Below are 20,826 nucleotides of genomic sequence, written 5' to 3' on the forward strand. Positions count from 1 at the left end.
TGTTACACGAGACATGATACAGATTTTGGTAAGTTGTACTGTATCTTTTAACATACCTTCAGGTGTTTATTCATGTTTATTTCATGCTGTAACTGGTATTAAAGCGGAGGAGAGGATGTTCACATGCGCTTCGTGCTGCCCCTTCTCTTTAACTGAGGCGCTATAAAGCGATCTGTCACGCCACATTAAACAGCGCCAAAACAGTATTTAATTTTTGAATCTCATAATAAGATGGACGTCATTTGAAATCTGAGACTTTGCTTCATATCAAAAGTAACAAAGCACAAAGAATATTGCGATTTATTGGATGGGAGGCCGTACATATTCTGCTCATTCATCAACTGAAAACAGACTAGACTAATCTATTCTTGGGATTTAAGAATTGATATTGGTTCGTAAAAAAGAGAATCGATTAAAATCGAGAAATTGATATTTTTTACCCAGCCCTAGTAGAGAAACCAAAAGAATATGAATAAAAGAAGTTGGCTTAGTAAATAGATATTATCTTCAGTTATTTTCATGCCTAATTATGCTTGTTAAAATGTATTGTAGGATCTACTGTTACTTTCAATGTTCATATTAATGCTCTATCATATTGTATCTTTAATTTGATAGCACAGTGAATATTTAGAGCTGCTCCAGCAGGGCTTAACCAGTCAAGAGCAGTGAATGATTTTACTCTTTGTTTTTTGATGTTAGATTAACATTGAGGACAAAGACAGAAGTAGGTTTATTAGGCTGCTGTCACTTTAAGAGCTGCACATACTCTTACACATGTGTTTTCTTTCTCAACTGTTTACTGTTTAATTTGTCATGATGTTAAAGGGTTAGTTCTGCCAAAAATGAAAATTCTGTCATTAATTACTCACCCTCATGTCGTTCCACACCCGTAAGATCTTCGTTCATCTTTGGAACACAAATTAAGATATTTTTGATAAATGGCTCAGTGAAGCTTCGAAGCTTTACGAATCTTTTGTTTTGAATCATTGGTTCAGAGCACCTATCAAACTACCAAAGTCATGTGATTTCAGTAAACGAGGCTTTGTTACGTCATAAGTGTTTTGAAATTTCAATGGTTCACCACTGGGGGGCGTGACTTTGGCAGTTTGATACACGCTCCGAACCACTGATTCGAAACAAAAGATTCGTAAAGCTTCGAAGCTTCATGAAGCAGTGTTTTGAAATCGTCCATCACTAGATATTGTGGAATAAAGTCGTTTTATAGCTTTTTTGGCACACAAAAATTATTCTTGTCGCTTCATAACATTAAGGTTGAACCACTGTAGTCACATCAACTGTTTTAAATATGTCTTTAGTAGCTTTCTGGGCATTGAAAGTGTTAATTATCATGCTGGCAATAGAGGCCTCACTGAGCCATCAAATTTCATCAAAAATATCTTAATTTGTGTTCCGAGGATTAATGAAGGTCTTACGGGTGTGGAACGACATGAGGGTGAGTAATTAATGACAGAATTTTCATTTTTGAGTGAACTAACCCTTTAAAGTGTCAAAAACATTCATAAAGATGAAGTATTTCCACAATATTTCTAAATGTATTTTTTAAATTTCAGTTGTGCTTTCTAGAATGATTTTGAAACATTACTGTCTACAACATTACCTAAATATAACAAATGAAAAGGGTTTTATGGTTGCTGGTTAGTGACCATCTGTGAAACTCAAAAAACACCATAAACGTGGTCATAAACGTAAATGTACTTTAAAAAATTCTAACACAAATAAAACAACATACAGGTTTAGAACAACATTAAGGTGAGCAAATAAATGTCAAATGTTTTTATTTCTGGGTGAACTACTCCTTTAGGAAAAATATAGTAATGTGACAATAGATCAGCTGTTTTCAAAATAATTAATCTTGTCTAGTAACAAGCTAGAGGTGACTTCTCATCACAAAATGCTGCAATGCTGTTTTTTACAGTATTGAGCAGAACACATTTTTCCATTTCACTGCCCTTTTTTTCCATGGTTTTTTAATGTAAAAAACACAATATGTGCGAATGGCTCCTTACCTGTTAATTATAATCAAAACTTAGTAACAATAAAACACGCTTTACTACTAAAACATCCTACGTATTATTGGAAAGAAAGCTGCATAGCCAATGAATCAATTCATTCAGACAGTTCATGTAAATGAATCAGTTCAAAAAGGAACGATTCACTGATTCGACAAGTCTCCTTTTTAGTTAAACACTGCTGTTTATCATGTTTTCAGCTTTATCTAAACTTTTTCCTACAAGAATCTTTTGTCGTATTTAACGTAAAGTTGCTCAAAACTATTCAACTTTAATGCTGATATCATAATAAGTTTCATTCAGTTAAAAACCGTCAATGTTTCTGAGCCAAAGAAGCACTTCTCTGATTAGACGGTACAATCTAAATGTTTATTTTGTAGTGTAGCTAAATACTTTTACAAAAAGGCTAGAAAAAAACGCTTTTTCTCTATGCTAAAACATGCATCGCAGGCACACGTCAAAGTCAAAGCAGAACTCTACGGTCAGCGTCCAACCGTTGGCGTTCGCCCACAGGGTTAGCGTTAATACAATCTGCATAATGCTAAAGCATTTTGTGTGATACTCACACAGCTTTCTGGTCACAGAAGTCCCACGGAATTCACTCAAGCGAAAAAGTTCAAACAAAACCCGCCAATGTGAGATGACAGTAGCTGTAGTTGAAGATGCCAAGATTTTGAGCCCGGATCGCTCCCTGAAGTGGGCTTCAAGCGAGGTAGAGAAAAGCTGGCGAGTCTTTCTGCCGGGAGACTCTACTGATTGAAACCAAAAGAAATTACCCTGCGCACACCTCCAGCGACTCGCTCTACTAATGCGAAAATGCAGTATAGCAAAGCAAACATCTCTTATTAGCCGTTAACGAGAGACTCTGTGACCTCAAGTGAACAATACCTTCAAAATGTGTAGGTCTCGGCATAGACGAACAAAGGTCACGTCAATCATGGCATTATCAGAGCGTGGGCTGCAACAGCCACATGGCAAGTAGCTAGTAAACTGTCTTTATGCATGAAATCAGAAGCTAATCTGATTAAACGGCATGAAGAGTGAAACAACAGTTCATGCTTTTCTCGTTCCTTGAACTAATTCTCCAGAATGCCATTCATCTCGACTCAAATAGCAAGCTGACGCCTTTTATTTCTTGCCCACAGCAGACTTGACAGAGCCACGGGCTCAGGCTTAATTCGGCCCATTGCTCAGAGTTTCTCATTTGCATAATGAAAGAGAAAATTAGCAAGGAGAAGAAGAGCGGCGACCGAATGAAGCAATCTGGCAGCGTGAGCAAAATGGAAATGCAAGTGATTTGAATGCGGATTTCGCCCCCCCCACCCCCCTTGTTTGCAGGTTCTACCTTCACAACAGGTGCCGTGGCAGACGAAGGGGCTCCAGAGCGCTTGGCGGCGAGGTCGTTGCTGGCCGACGTGACGGCGATGGTCACGGGGGTCGGCAGGAGGGAAGGGATGACCGGGAGTGGGAGGAGTCCTGGACGGTTGTTTCCGTTGGCCACGGGCGGGGAGCAGGTGCTGTTGCCCACGCCATTGTGAAGGCCACTGGCTCGGTCACGACGATCCCAGGGGCCTCGATAGTCTCTCTCAAAGCGGTGATGGTGTCGTGACATCACTTCCTCTTAGAGGATTTGTGGCGCTGTCTGCAACAGAGTACACAAAGAGAGCGATAGCATTGATTATACCCTGTCAAAACACAGATAGAAATAGAATGCACCAAACAAATCAAGCTTCTTGGCAGGTTTGACGTGCAACACAACAAAACTTGCTGCGAACATCTCGATATCTGGCAGACAGTAGGTAAAAAAAAGGCATCGCTTCAGCTGTGTGTAAAAAATAACAAATGAGCGTTTAATACTGATAAAAGTGCTTGCATATGACAGCTCCTTTGTGTTCGGACAAACAGTTGGAGACATCCGTGAGTGCAAGATGTGCCATCTTTGATCACTTTTCAGGCTGACCAAAGACAGACTTGTTTTTGTTTTTACTTTACATTTTTAAACATGTCAAAATAAACAAATAAATAAATAAATAAATAAAAAATTTAAAATAAATAATTGAATAAATAAAACAAAAAAAAACTAAATATTAAATAAATAAATTAGAATTAAAATAAACACACAAAATAAAATAAATTTAATTAATTAGCTAAATCAATTTAATAAAATGAAACAAATAAGAATTTAATAAAATAAACAACCTAACAAATAAAAATAAAACTAAATTTAAAAATGGTAAAAATTTGATTGAATAAATAAATAAATACAGCAAGATTAAATATTTAAAACTAAAAAATGGGGGGAAATAAATAAACAAATAAACAAGAATTTAATAAAATAAACAACCTAACAAATAAAAATAAATTAAAAAAATTGGGAAAAATTGAATAAATTGCATAAATAAATAAATCCAGCAAGATTAAATACTTAAAACTAAAAAAAAAGGGGGGGGGGGGATTTAATTTAAAAATGTAATACAATAAACAACATAACAAATAAAAGTGAAACTAAAAAAAATGGGAAAAATTATTAAATAAATAAATAAATAATAAAGCAAGATTAAATACTCAAAATGTCATAAAAAATAAATATACAAAATTTGAAATACTAATCCAGACATGGATTAACAAAATATGAAAAAATATTTATTGTTTCAAACTATGATAGCCTATAAAAAGATAAAGAGTAATCCTAAACCACTTCAACATTCATTGTATGAAAATTATTTCAAACAATTTGTACAAAATTATGCCCATCCCTCAGTTGCAGCATCACTTCCATTTTAGACTGGTTTAAAAATAACATATGTGAGCCTTTAACACAGATAAACGTGTTCGCATATGATCAAGCACATGCACATGGCTTCTTTGTGTTTTCACACATGACAAATTGCCCATCTACTTATTATAATCCAGACTCTGCCAGCATTTATAAGAGGAAAAATTAGTGTTTATTTACAAGACCCACAAGGAAAAACACAAGTTTACAGGAAAACTTGCACTCTTCCAGATGGTTATGAGTTCCGTCCAACTATCCTGAGTTTTCTTAACGGCTAAAATTGTACAGCTCCAAGGCCTCATGATTTTAATTAATCCAATCACCAGTTTTATTGAGCTTTATTGCTGATAGCAGTGCAGGACACAATATGAGAAAACAATGAATCAACATGGGTTTAGCTTAAACGCCGCATTAGCGACTATGCTAACCTCATTTTCCATTATTTGCAGTGTCTTCTTTATCTTGTCGTCATCCTCCACAGACGTCCACATGTAATAACTCTGGAGACCCGAGGTTGTGAGTAGCGTTATTAGTTTCTCTCTTTGTACGTGTGGGAACAGATTAAGCTGTTAGTAAAATAAGCCACTTTGGGCTGTTCTGCTGTTCTGCAACAAATTCAGGATTTATTGCGCTTTGGCTAGCTGTTTTATATTGGAGTCAGCTAAACAAGACAGAAGTGTGGAATGAGGTTTACTAGGGCTGTTGTTCAGTATTGTGGCTTTCGACCAAAAAGAGTACACAGCATGTGCTCAGAAGTAATCATGAAATATAAAGACCTATTTTAATATTAGCTAATCAATAAGACTGAGGAAGAAAGAATAAAAAAAAGATGTTCCAATTTAGCCATTAACAAAACAAATGTCATGAAGTGAAATGACTTGACGAGCACATTTTCAATTAAAACAAGCTGTGACTACATATAAGTAAATAAAAACATGCATGTAAATACTTATAGTGCAACAGTGTCCGCCCACTTTTTCAGTGGTGCTGGTTCCAGAAGTATTTTTCCCACTCATTTCTCCCATAGGGATTTTAAGGAAGTCTTCGTTAAAGTGTTATAAGCTATGGACCAGGACAATCAGCTACGAGGTGAATCACAACATTACAAACTTTGATTTGAAGCAAAAAAAAAAAGTAAGGTACTAATTAAAAACAATAGAGAAACTACTAATTTACAAACATTGATTACAAATATAAAAACAATATATTTTAAGTTTATTGCAAAATATGCATAAATATTTTGAGAGTGTAGGGAGATTCGCAGTGCTTCATGGGAGTGGGCGGGTCTAAATAGAGATCTTTTGTTGTGTTTGATTGGTGGAATTTTCGGTACAGCATCATGGGTAATGTAGTTTTCACTATAAATTCTGCTGTTAAACATGATTATTTTAAAACTAAGTTGAGACAATGTGGGCTGACAGATTCAAAAGAATCAAATACTATCAATCAACAACCTTGTATTATCTGTATTTAAAGTGTTATAAGTTATCATTAAAAATCATCATAATTTCTCACCGTCATCTCTTCTGCTATAGAACGTATAAAAACAAAAGTCAAACATCCTCCTAACAGGCTCACTATTCATCACTAATTTGCTTTAGTTTTTGATTTCGCCCGGCAAATCAGTCTGGAAACCCGTACATTCATTTCTGTTGCATCTGTTACACTTTTGCGGGAACCAATCACAGACTGGCTTATCCACCTTGCTCGCTATTGGCGGGTACAGAGCTCTTTCTATGGCTCTGGGCAGGTATAACACGATGACGTCTCTCGCATGACCGTCAATCCAATTCCTTTTAACCTCTCAACGATGCTAAATTACTTCTTTAGTTTAGCAAACAAATCGCTCGACTGGGTGTAAATACCACTCACTTTCATGTTTTTTTGCACAACCTGCAAAAATCGCTCAATGCCATTGCTGCTTCTGCAAACCGCTGATCAATGCTACAAACCAATACAAACTAAACCTGTCTGGAGTTTTCGCATCGCTCTGCAAAAGTAGCCAATGTCACCCGGATCGTTGATCTGATTGGTTGAAGGATTATCCAATTGCGTGAATAAAGCTTGTTGATCACGCCTCTTGTGCAGTAGGAAATACATAGCAAACTCCCCAGACCAATGTTCAATGTTAAAGCGTCTGTATATTTCCCATGATTCAATAGATGTAAGATAATAATAATAATAATAATAATAATTCCAGAAATAACACTAGTTTGTTGACTGTGACAGAGATCAGCCCACTATTCACAACACATGACTGAATTTCTACAGCAAATGAGATCTTGAATTCATTCCTTGTAATTACACTAAACTAAATCACACACACAAATAGAGCAGAGTACAGTACCCGCTACTGACACCACTGCCATAATTGCATCGCACGTTAAAAGCAGTGCATTAATTATTCATGGCTTATAACAGATTGGCACCATTACATAGACGCCTCTAACTTTGTAGATTCACGCTAGACACGTGGATCATATCTGTGTGTTGCCTTGCCATATTCTCTACATGCAATGCACTGAAAAGCAGAACAGAAACGCCATATTTGAGGTGAAGTGCATTGTTGATGGAGACATTCAGCTAGTACTGGATAGATTACTTACAAATTGTAGTCAATTACTGATTCCAAATTACATGAAAAAAATTGTAATTAGTAGCGTAACATTTAACACATTTAAGGTAATATAATCTGATTATTTTTAGATTACTTTTGACTTTTGAATTTTTAGATATCTTATAGCACTGATATAAATAGGATAATCTTGTACCATTTTGATATAAAAATACAAAGAGAAAGGCTATCAATGAATTATAAATAATTTACTGCCATTGTGAGAATAACATGTAATCATGCAATCAATAAAAAAGTAACTGTAGTCTGATTAGGAGTAATTTAAAATGTAATACAATCTAATTACAAGTAGTTAATTTATGGAATCTGATCATGTAATCCAGATTACATGTAATCAACTACTGGCCAAATTTTGGCCAAATGAGCCATCTTTTTCACTGCATCTTATCTGTGATTGAATACTTTTTTACTAATACTAATTTATCTTCCAAGATTTCTATCAAACACATGAAGTGTAAATCTGATGGGCTAAAGCAGGTCTACAACAAGCTAGCAGCGGAAACTTATCAGTAAACCCTTTCTTTCAGATCACAATAAAGCAGTTGACCTGGAAAAACCAACTCGCACAGTGTCTTTACACTGACAAACTACAGCACTTCTGGCTTATTTTCAGTCTGCTGTGCACGCAAATCAACATTCACATGTGATCCGCTGTTGATCCACTGTCCTCTGTGTAAACACACAGTATATTTGCAGCTTCACATGGGAGACACGCAGTGTAAAAGCTGCTCTAGATGGGCAGCTTTAACCATATTATAATTGGCTCATAATGCTCATAATGGCTGATGAAAACCCAGCTTTGCCATCACATAAATAACTTACTTTTTAAATATTTTATAACAGAAAACATTCATTTTAAATGGTAGTAATATTTTAAAATATTAATATTATTAAAATTTATATTTTTCATTTATTCTGTACAGTATATTACTATATATGATGATTGATTATTATTATTTTTATTCAATTATTTACTATACAGTGGGTATTTTTTATATTACATATATTATAGACTATTTTAATTATATATATTTCTTTATATAAGGGTCAATGACGTGACGGGTCATTTTTTTTGCCCAAAGGCCTTAATGATAATAAGTAGAAGTCGTTGCTTTGTTATAAGAAAGAATGTCCAGAAAAATGAATTTCATTGATGTCATAGCTAGCTAGCTAGATATAAGCCTGTTAGCATTTTTTGAAAATATCGTCATTCGGTATAACCAAAAGTGTAATTTAGCAAAACCTAAATTTTGGTTAAAAATAACCAAAAATAAGATGAGATCTTGTAAAAAAAAAAAAAAAAAAAAAAAATTAAAAAATTAAAAAAGCAGTGTTTTGTATGTCATTGTTAACACTTAATAAAACTTCAAAAATAATCATATCTCCATTATGTTTTTTTACACTTTTAAAAATCTTATACGTCAATGAACCATAAATAAATAATCCCAAATAAGCACATATTAACACCAAGGAAATCTAAATTTTCAGGGGAGCATGCCCCCGTACCCCCCTAGGAAACTACATTTTCTGACCTCGGTAAATATGAAACCCTGCGTACGGCCCGCCTTATTCTATCTAATGAAATCTGAGGTAAATGTGCATTTCTCCAAATGTGTGCACTTTTGGACTTAAAGTTTGTATGTGTATGCACTGAGATCAAAAATAAATGGGACCAAACGCAACTGAATGTAAAGGTTTGTGTCTCATTATTCTATTAATAACTACCGATTGATTTTGCATTTCTATCAGAAATGAAGAATTATTAGTGTCATTGTAAATAGTGGTGCAAATATCTAAGCTATCTCAAGTTTAAATCAGAAGATTTTTTACCAATTTATATACACCAAAAATAGTATATAGCTCCACTGTGTTTTTTAACTGGTTTTTTCACAAATCGCACCATGTATAAATATATATATTATATATAACTGGCTAGTATAAGGCAATGAGGAGGCCCATGCATAATGCATACAGTCAGCACACATAATTCTATGTTTCGTAGTTTCATAAACACATGTGAATCAGGGCAAAAGAAATCCAGTTAATATAAGATAGAGATGTACAGGAAGAGCAGCCAATATAGAATTGACTGACATTTCAATTGTGATAGTGTAATGCCTTTAATAGTGCCATGGAGGCAGAACAAGACAGGCGAGTGTTTTATTTTTTTGGACAGAGGTGAGTGCAGGTTCCTGACGGGGAGCCTGATGATTAGAAGAGACGTTCAGCTGCACGCGTGAACGCCGTTAGTGAAGGAATGATTGGAAAAAAGACAGAAACAGAGAAGAGAGGATATCAGTGCTGTACAGTATGTCAACGTGTACAATTTAAAAAATAAAAGATACTAAATAAAACAGTAAAGCAGCAATGGGACTAATTAACCCAAAATAAAACTCTTAAAGTTGGTCAGAAGCAAAACACATGCAGAAGTTCAGGTAATGGCCACCATATCAAGATCAAATCAAAGAATGAGTGATGGAAAGGAGGAGGAGAGAGAAAATGAGACGGGCCACAGGAGAGAGAGAGAGAGAGAGAGAGAGAGAGAGAGAGAGAGAGAGAGAGAGAGAAACAGGAATACATGAACAGGAAGTGTAAGACAGGCAGCAAGAGAGTGAGACAGAGCAGTGAGAAGACAAAACAGCAGTGGATATCAGTGGTCTGATTCTCAAACGAATGACTCTAACGAGTCGATTCTTTTCAGCGAGCAAACAAAAACATACAACAAAACCAATACAGTACAATTACAGAACGAATTGCCTCTCATGAGTTATTTTATGTGAATCAAATACATCTGGCACGATTAATGTAGTCTGATTCCTGAGTGAATGACTCTAACGCAGTGGTTCTTTTTAGTGAATCAAACTAATACAGCACAACCGGTCCAGTACAAACGATTCCCAAACAAAAAGACTTGAATTCATTGGTTCTTTTCAGTGAATGAAAACACACACACACACACACACCAACCAGTGCAGTCCAATTGCAGAATGAAATAACTCAAATATTTAAGTTATTTTATCTGAACCACATACATCCAGCATGATTAACGTAGCCTGATACCTAAATGAATGACTCTAACAAAATGGTTCTTTTCAGTGAATCAAACACATACAGCACAACCAGTCTTTAAACACTTTAATGAGTCATTTTTCCCCCCAGTAAATAAAAAAAAATCATAGAGTGAAATCAGTGCAGTCCAATTACAGAACAAAATGACTCAAATAAGTCAGTTATTTTATGTGAATCAAATGCATACAGACCGAATGAATGAATGACTCTAACGAATTGGTTCTTTTCAGTGAATCAAACAAATACAGTCCAGTACAACCGATTCCCAAACAAATGACTTTAATGTGACAACAAAGGTGATTTGATTTGATCTGATACTGAGCTGGTTCTTTTCAACTCCACAACAACTATATAAATTTTTCCACTAACCTCTGACTCCGGTTTGAACAATGTAAGGCTGAACACCGTTACTGACATTCGTCATTTTGGCTGCGTGAGATTCTCCAGCTTTGTTGTTGTTGAGCAACCGAAGCGCGAGCTGTTAAAGCTCCGCCCTCTTCTGGAAAGGGGGCCGGAAGCAGCAGCTCATTTGCATTTAAAGGGACACACACAAAATGCCGTGTTTTTGCTCACACCCAAAAAATGGGCAAATTTGACAAGCTTTAATAAAAAATCTGTGGGCTATTTTGAGCTGAAACTTCACAGACACATTCTGGGGACACCAGAGACTTATATTACATCTTGTAAAAGAGGCATTATAGGTCCCCTTTAAGGAACTCCGAGTCATTGAGAGAAATCGGAACCGGAACTGAAAAAAAACTTTTAGAATTCCATGTCCAAGATAGAAAAAGTGAGACAGGCAATGCAACATACAGGCAGACTGAGAGAGAGATACAGATAATGAGAGTCAGACTGTTGAGAGTGACAGAGACAATATTTGAGAGAGACAGGCAGGGCACTGAGAGAATAAAACAGGCATGAGAGAGTGAGACAGACAACAAAGGAGTAAGACAGTGAAACAAGCAGTGAGAGAGTGAGACAGACAGACGGGTCGAACCTCAATACTTGACACTCCGGCTCTGTCAGTGCTGCTCCTGTCATCTGATGCTTTTTTTCTCCGTCTCTCTCTCTCTCAGATGCTGAGGGATTGTGAAAGGGAAGCACAGAGCGCTATAGTTTTTTAGGAAAAGAAGCCCTTGAAACCGCTCCCATCAAAGCACAGAATCCTGACGATTGGAGTCAACGATGTTCTTCAACAGACTCACACTACTGGAGCGCGGCGGAGCACAGCTTGATGAGTCCTGTGCATTGCGCTTCCCGCGAGCGAAAAACCCAAACAAGAGCTACACGTAAAAAAATCCAGCAAAAGATTTATTGAAACACACACACACACGCGCGCTCGTGATTCACTACTGCCAGCTACGCCAGGACAACACAAGGCATCGTGAGTGAATTTTAAATAATCGCAGAGCCTGTCGGTACTGAAACAGCCAGGGGCGGCCGATGAACACTATCTTTAATTCCCCGTCTCAAGCTGAGGTAAGCTGTACTCTTTGGAGAGAGAGAGAAAGAGAAAAATCCACCAATAAAATAGAGGTGTAGGCAATTCCGATCATTCACACTGTAGCTCTGACAGCCCCGCGTTCACTCCGCATGTCTATTTTTAGAAGAACTTCGAAAAGGCCATGGAGCAGGAACAACTTAATTGAAGCGTGAGAGGAAAAATAAACTATGCGGTACGATACAAAAACAGAATAAGAACGAAAGGGAGGGAGGGAGAAAGAGAAGTCCGCACCGGACAAACACAGCAATATAAAGCCCAATGTCACCTGCCTCCTTTTATTTATGAAGACTACGGCTGTCAATTTAATGCATTCATTCTGTGGGATTAATTATTAGGAAACCTGATGCAATTAATCATGCTTCCTTGATAAATTTCATAAGGACTTTTTTTGACAACTGGAGCATTTCAAGCTTAAAGCATTTTCTTTGTCAAAAAAAGGAAACGTTTCTAATGCATTTAATACTTCTACATCTCATTTATTATATATATATATATATATATATATATATATATATATATATATATATATATATATATATATATATATATATATATATATATATATATATATATATATATATATAAAATAGAATATTATATATATATATATAAAATAGAATATTATATATATATATATATATATATATATATATATATATATATATATATATATATATACATACATTATATATTATATATATGCATATATACAATATTATATATACATATATACAATATTATATATATATACAAACACACATACATATATACATAACCAGTTTGTGGTCTGTTTGTTTGGGGTTATTTATTGGGTCATAAAAATACCTTTTATTCAACGAGGATGCAATAAATTGACAGTAAAGACATATATAATTTTACAAAAGATTATATGTACGTTAACGAACATACAGTACAGACCAAAAGTTTGGAACCACTAAGATTTGTAATGTTTTTAAAAGAAGTTTCGTCTGCTCACCAAGGCTACATTTATTTAATTAAAAATACAGTAAAAACAGTAATATTGTGAAATATTATTACAATTTAAAATAATTGTGTACTATTTAAATATATTTGACAAAGTAATTTATTCCTGTGATGCAAAACTGAATTTTCAGCATCATTACTCCAGTCTTCAGTGTCACATGATCCTTCAGAAATCATTCTAATATGCTGATTTGCTGCTCAAGAAACATTTATGATTATTTTCAATGTTGAAAACAGTTGTGTACTTTTTTTTTTTTTCAGGATTCCTTAATGAATAGAAAGTTCAAAAGAACAGCATTTATCTGAAATACAAAGCTTATGTAGCAATTTACACTACCGTTCAAAAGTTTGGGGTCAGTAAGAATTTTTATTTTTATTTTTTTGAAAAGAAATTAAATAAATGAATACTTTTATTCAGCAAGGATGCATGAAATCAATCAAAAGTGGCAGGAAAGACATTTATAATGTTACAAAAGATTAGATTTCAGATAAACACTGTTCTTTTGAACTTTCTCTTCATCAAATAATCCTGAAAAAAAATATTGTACACAAATATTTTGTACAATTGTACACATTAAATGCTTCTTGAGCAGCAGATCACCATATTAGAATGATTTCTGAAGGATCATGTGACACTGAAGACTGGAGTAATGATGCTGAAAATGCAGCTTTGCATCACAGGAATAAATTACTTTGTGAAATATATTCAAATAGAAAACAGTTATTTTAAATTTTAATAATATTTCACAATATTACTGTTTTTACTGTATTTTTAATTAAATAAATGTAGCCTTGGTGAGCAGACGAAACTTCTTTTAAAAACATTACAAATCTTAGTGGTTCCAAACTTTTGGACTGTACTGTACGAATATTAGTGTTGTCAAATCCATTAATCGCATCTAACATAACATAATATATATATATATATATATATATATATATATATATATATATATATATATATATATATATATATATATATATATATATATATACACACACACACACTGCCCTCCAAAAGTTTGGAAATGCCCTAGAAAAGTAGGGATTTGGACAATATTGGCATGAATCCTTTTTAACTTGTGATAATTTTGCACTGATAAGGGACAACACAAACTACAAAAACATATTTTATTATATAATCAGTTTATACATAGAAAAAACTAAAATTTTCGATTCATCAAAATATCCACCATTAGCAGCTATCTGACCTAAACTGGATTCTAATTGGTTCATTGTATTCTAAACTTAATTGGCAATCAATTGTTGAAGCTGTCAATCAGTTTGTGCTGACCCAAAAATCTTTTACAAACCTGGGCCAAGTTTGAACCAGTAACCAGACATCACAGCTGGCAAAGGGGCATGTCTGACTATGACATGTATATATTTCCATTATTATGTAATCAAAATGAAAAATTATTATTGCTGGTATTCAATGATAATGTGTGTATTAAGTCACTGTAATGTATATGCACCAAAAAATGACAAGGATTTACGCTGATATCGTCCAAAATCACACTTTGCCAGGGGTGTTTCCAAACTTTTGGAGGGCAGTTGTGTATATACATATATACATACACACACATTTATATATATATGTGTGTGTGTGTGTGTGTGTGTGTGTGTGTGTGTGTGTGTGTGTGTGTGTGTGTGTGTGTGTGTGTGTGTGTGTGTGTGTGTGTGTGTGTGTGTGTGTGTGTGTGTGTGTGTAGACAGACTGCTTTTACATCCTTTTTGGATTGATTCACACACATATTCATGACCCGACAGGGTCATTCTAATCAAAATAACACCAGACACTTTAAAGAGACCCATTACGGGACGTTAGGAGTGCAATAAATTTCATTGACTTCCTGTCAAGCAAGATTCCACTTCCAAATAGTGAAAGACAGAAAGAAGGGCCTTGTTTAAACCCATATCATCTCTTGTGAGCCACACTGGGGCTGTGGGGTTTGTGTTGTGTTGTACTCACCCTCCGTAAACAACTAAATGAACCAAAGTGACATCTGACAGACACACTAACACACACCCCGATTGCTGGCCTGAAAATCATCAAATTCTGACATTGACTGAATGTGCAAACAGAGACAGTCTGCAGTTGCGTAACGCGCTGACATCAGTATTGAACATGTAGATATTCAGCTCTTCCCAAGGCACAGGGGACAGCTGCATTTCAGAGATTATCCTATATGGAAAAATAAACTGCATTATAAAACTGATTGTTCCAGTTGTAAAATGTGATTGGATGAGTCCGCGAGAGGACGTCGTAAACCAGAGGATATACACGGACTTGTGAGTGTGCATCAGTTCTATACTGATTCTATACACATGTGGCAAGTTATTTGGTGGAAGAATAGCTTAGTGTGATTTTTATTTTTAATAAATGTATTTATTGGTGGCTTTTAACATAATAGCTGTGCAAGACAGTGATTTTACCATAGCTAAAGAAAGTGTTCACCCAAAAACAGTCAACATTTACTTACTATCATGCTGTTTTGTGCCTCCTCAGACAAATCTGTACAAAACAGTCCATAGTCACAGTTGCATCACTGATGTTGCGCACACACTATGGTGGCAGAAAAACAGTGGTAACAAGTTAAGGAAAACTGAATAAAGAAAAAAAAAATGTTGTTGTGTCAGAATCGGAGTGCAAAAACATGGACTTCATTTTTATAGAATACCGTCATCATAGATGCTCTTTGATGCTAAATGCAGACGTTTATGGCTGCAAGCCATTAAACGGACAATTCTGATTTCACTTCTCAGAATTGTGAGATATAAACTCAGAACTGTAAGAAAAATAGTCAGAATTGTGAGAGATAAACACACAACTTCCTTTTATTATTCCATGGCTTCTATAGACTGCTACTACAGAACTGTCAAGACAGGTAGGCTCCGCCCACAAAACACCCCATCACTGTTTACAAACACCAAAATGGTCTATGAGTTACATCAAGTATTTGTTTTGTACTACTTTTTTATATTTTTTGGGAGTTAGACAGCACAAATCACCATTCTGCAAAATATTTCAGTTTGGATTAAATAGAAAGTCAGACAGGTTTAGAACGACATAAGGGTGATTAAATAATGACAGAAGTTTCATTTTTGGGTGAACCATTCCTTTAAACTGTAATACTCTATTAAGTTCACACCAGCATTAGATCTTTTTTTTAATTTTCCATTTGGTCTGAGCATTTCCGAGCAAAACAATTTGTATAAGCCTCCCAAGAATTCTTGCTTTGTTGTTGTTTTTTAATGTTCATGATACAAAATCATGCTGTGCATTTTCAAAGGACTCATGCAGAAGGGCACGCATTGGTTATTGGAACACGTCAAGACAAAATGAGGTGTGTATTTTGAAATCTCTGCAATTGGCATACCTTATTAATATTTATAAATATCACTGAAATAAATAAATAACATTTTAGATGCAAGAATGCTACGAAATAAAATTGCTTGAGAAAACAAAAAGAAACTCTGCAGACATGTTCCATTGGGCAAATGCAAACTTATAGTTATTTAAGGGAAAGATCTGCAAATAGCAGTAAAAGAGATCAAACTCTCTCCCCGGTGTGAGAATCTGTCATCACCTCCCACTCTCATCAAAACACATTCAGAGACAATGCAAAGAAAACAAACAGACATGCAGATTCTTACATGCTTTAAAGAGACATTCATTTATTATAAGTTATATTATATATATATATATATATATATATATATATATATATATATATATATATATATATATATATATATATATATATATATATATATATATATATTCTACATTAATGTAAAGCTTTTAATAGCATTGTCATTACGCTTTCTGAATTGTGTATCTTGATATGAGCCAGAGGAAGAGAGGAAACAAAGCATTATTCTCTCTTCTAAAATAGCTTAATTGTCACTTCAAGGCAAACATTTGTTCTGTATTGAGACAAATCTTTCATGAGCGACAACAAAAGAGTCTCGAGCCACTCGAGCCGCCCAACCGGTAGTTCCAGCAACATAAAAAAGACCTTTATGCTTTCAGATTCCCAAATTACGTTTGATCCCAACTGCCAGTGCGGTGTGTAACACAGCTAATGACTGCAGCAACACATCTTGAAAATGTGTGCCCGGTGACAGCCCAAAGTACTCTAAAATGTAAAACTGCTGTAAAATGTCCATGTGCTGTAACATACTCGACCGAGAGTCAGTTCATAGGCCATTTGGTCAAATCACACTGGACGTGGCTGTCTGCTTCAGTTAGTAGAGCAGAAACAACTAATAATACCAATTCACAGTACTGGGAAATCAACTAAAAGCTGTGAACTTCATTTCTATGCACTACATTAAAGGTGCTCTAAGCGATGTCACATGTTTTTAGGCCAAAACATTTTTGGTCACATACAGCAAACATCTCCTCACTATCCGATAGCTGCCTGCCCCCTGAACACACTGTAAAAAAACGCGGTCTCTGAAGTCACCACAAGCTGGTACAAACTGGTGCAGCCTGGACCACGAATCATAATAAACATGCTCCAGCCAATAACCGGCAAGAATGATTTGAAATGCGCGTTTCATGACTGTTTCAGGAAGCACGGAGGGGAGGGGGAGGAGGAGGAGGAGGGAGGGTCTAGCTAGCCTCTGTTTTGTTTGACAACACTTCGAACGTCAACAGGAAGTTACTCCGCCCAGGATCGCTTAGAGCACCTTTAACTGCCGTTTTCAAAATAACACTAGCAACAAGCTATATTTTAATATTTTAAGCGGCAGCTGACTCATTTTAGCAAGTTTTAGCACCGATTCAAAACAACTGATTCACCAATTAATTTGAATCATAATTCAGCAGTGTTTCTGGAACTGTGCTACTGCGAATCTTTTTTCCATAGCTTCACCACTCACACTTTCTTCTGAATTCTAAATTAAACAAACACTGAAGCCTGAATCTAAAACTATGTATGCAAGCGGTGCCCTTTTACTTTCCTAAGCAATCAGACATATTATCTTTGCCTTTTAGTTGTTAAAGCAAGTACAAAACAAGGGTGAGCAACCACCTAGGCCCTGTTTATACCTGGTATTAAAGGAATAGTTCACCTAAAAATGAAAATTATCCCATGATTTACTCAACCTCAACCCATCTTCTTTCAGCCAAACACAATCGGAGATAAAATAAAAATAACCTGGTTCTTCCAAGCTTTATTATGGTAGTTGATAGCGCTTCTGATTTTGAAGTCCAAAAAAGTGCATCCACCCATCATGAAAGTAATCGATACTCCAGGGGGTTCATAGAGGCCTTCTGAAGTGAAGCAATTGGTTTTTGTAAGAAAAATATAAAATCTTGATAAACTAAAATAACTAGCTTCCGGCAGAAGGTCTACACAAATCGACTAACGCCAAAAGAGTAATCTCTGATCTGACACGTTGATGAACGTGAAAGCGCAGAGGATGGAGCAAAACAAAACACTCGTCAGGAATTAACATTTTGGTCGATTGGATCACAAGCAGACGAGGGAGACACATTCCTGTTTACACCTGGTGTTTTAATCCATCTCTTTTGTCCATTTTCAACCACTTCTGTCCTGATTTCTTCAAGGGAAGGGTCTATGGGCGGGTACATTTTTTTTCAGATCTTTCGATCTAATGGACAAAATAAGCTTGCGCAATTTACATATGAACGCACCTGGAAACAAAGGAAAAACATATGGAGAGCATCAGCTTTTGTTTCTGCTCTGATAGCTGTAAGACCACACTGAACGCTGTGATGAGTGTGAGTTAAAAATCAGGAATGGTGAGAGAACATTGTGCTTGTACATTTTTCATCTTCAAACAAAACTTGGGTCTTCAGCCGACAAAGTTTAAATCCTGTCTGGCACATTCGACCACATGAGCGTTTACACTACGAAAGTACGGTCAAATGTTTTTTCGACTACCTCTGGAAGTGCTCGAAAATGGACAAGTTCAAAACATTTTAGACCCACGTTTACAGCTTGGATGCATTTACAGTCAAAATGCAACCACAGATCATTTGGATGAAATATTACAAATGTTTTTTCTCCCTTTTTTGGAATAACATGCACAAAATGTCCTGGAACATGCATTGAAAAGGTGTATTTTGATTTCATATTGACTTAAAGGTTAGTTCAGAATTTAGTTCAACAGTTAGTTCAACCAAAAATGATGTCATTAATGACTCACCCTCATGTCGTTCCAGGACATAAGACCTTCGTTCATCTTCGGAACACAGTTTAAGATATTTTAGATTTAGTCAGAGAGCTTTCTGTCCCTCCATTGGAAATGTATGTACGGTATACTGTCCATGTCCAGAAAGGTAATAAAAACATCATCAAAGTAGTCCATGTGACATCAGTGGGTTAGTTAGAAGTTTTTGAAGCATTGAAAATACATTTTGGTCCAAAAATAACAAAAACTACGACTTTATTCAGCATTGTATTCTCTTCTGGGTCTGTTGTGAATCCGGGTTCACGACTCAGCAGTGACGTTTCTGACGTAAGTCGCTGCTGACGTGTTATCCGGTGCGCCCGAGCTTCGTTTACAGTCTGAGGGAGACGCACGCTGTATTCAAGCTATTCTACATTGTTTGTATTTTGGTATTGCTATATTTTTTTAAAATGGTGCGTAAGTGTGCATGTCGCGGATGTCCTAATCACCAAAAACAACGATGTAAAAGTGCCAACGCCGACAGATGAAAGGATTCAATGGAATCAGTTCAATGGAATCAGTTCAATGGAATCAATTCAATGTAAAGGATTCTGGAAGAGAATACAATGCTGAATAATACAGAAGAGGATTAGGGCCAAGCAATAATAAAAAAATAAAACCATCTTGAGATTAAAGTTGTTAAATTTCAAGAAAAAAGTCAAAATAAAATGTTGAGAATAAAGTCATTAAATTATGAGAAAAATTACATTCAATTTCAAGAAAAAAAAGTCGAGATAAATTACGATAGTTAAATTACGAGAAAAAAAAATTGTTAAATTACGAGAAAAAAACTTGTTAAATTTTGAGACAAAAGTCTAGATAAAATGTTGAGAATAAAGTAATTAAATTACGAGAAAAAAGTCGTTAAATTACGAGAACAAAATTAGTTAAATTATGAGAAAAAAATTGACATTTCGAGAAAAAAGTCGAGATAAAATGTTGAGAATAAACTTGTTAAACTACGAAAAAAAAATCATAAAATTTCGAGAAAAAAGTCGAGATAAATTGTTGAGAATAACCTCAAAAATTAACTAAAAAAATCAACTAAAATTAAATTATGACTTTATTCTCAACATTTTATCTCGACTTTTTTCTCGAAATTTAATGACATTTTTCTCGTAATTTAATGAGTTTATTGTCAACATTTTATTTCGACTTTTTTCTCGAAGTTTTTTTTTCGAGATGGTTTTGATTTTTTATTATTGCTTGGCCCTAATCCTCTTCCGTAGAATAAAGTCATAGTTTTTGTTATTTTTGGACCAAAATGTATTTTCAATGCTTCAAAAACTTCTAACTAACCCACTGATGTCACATGGACTACTTTGATGATGTTTTTATTACCTTTCTGGACATGGACAGTCTACCGTACAAACACTTTCAATGGAGGGACAGAAAGCTCTTGGACTAAATCTAAAATATCTTAAACTATGTTCCGAAGATGAACGGAGGTCTTACGGGTTTGGAACGACATGAAGGTGAGTCATTAATGACATAATTTTCATTTTTGGGTGAACTAACCCTTTAAAATGATGAGCAGCTTGTCAGTCTGCTAGCTACAGCTTCAAAGTAGCTTCCCCAACACTGCTGCTCTCACACAAACACAGATGAACAGCAAAAGCTC

General features: G+C 35.2%; 1 protein-coding gene across 4 annotated transcripts in view; it reads right to left on the minus strand.

Annotated features, from left to right (window-relative positions):
• The window catches only part of LOC137018552 (kelch-like protein 29), a 307,293-nt gene that overhangs the window by 199,640 nt on the left and 86,827 nt on the right, over window positions 1-20,826 (minus strand). For all 4 annotated transcript variants that reach the window (XM_067383224.1, XM_067383220.1, XM_067383222.1 and 1 more), the window contains one exon: window positions 3,376-3,672. In XM_067383224.1, the coding sequence (XP_067239325.1) occupies window positions 3,376-3,642 (267 nt within the window). In that variant the 5' untranslated portion in view covers window positions 3,643-3,672. The remainder of the gene's footprint in view (window positions 1-3,375; window positions 3,673-20,826) is intronic.

This window comes from Chanodichthys erythropterus, chromosome 4 (assembly GCF_024489055.1).
Source record: "Chanodichthys erythropterus isolate Z2021 chromosome 4, ASM2448905v1, whole genome shotgun sequence".
In the NCBI taxonomy this organism is placed as follows: domain Eukaryota; kingdom Metazoa; phylum Chordata; class Actinopteri; order Cypriniformes; family Xenocyprididae; genus Chanodichthys; species Chanodichthys erythropterus.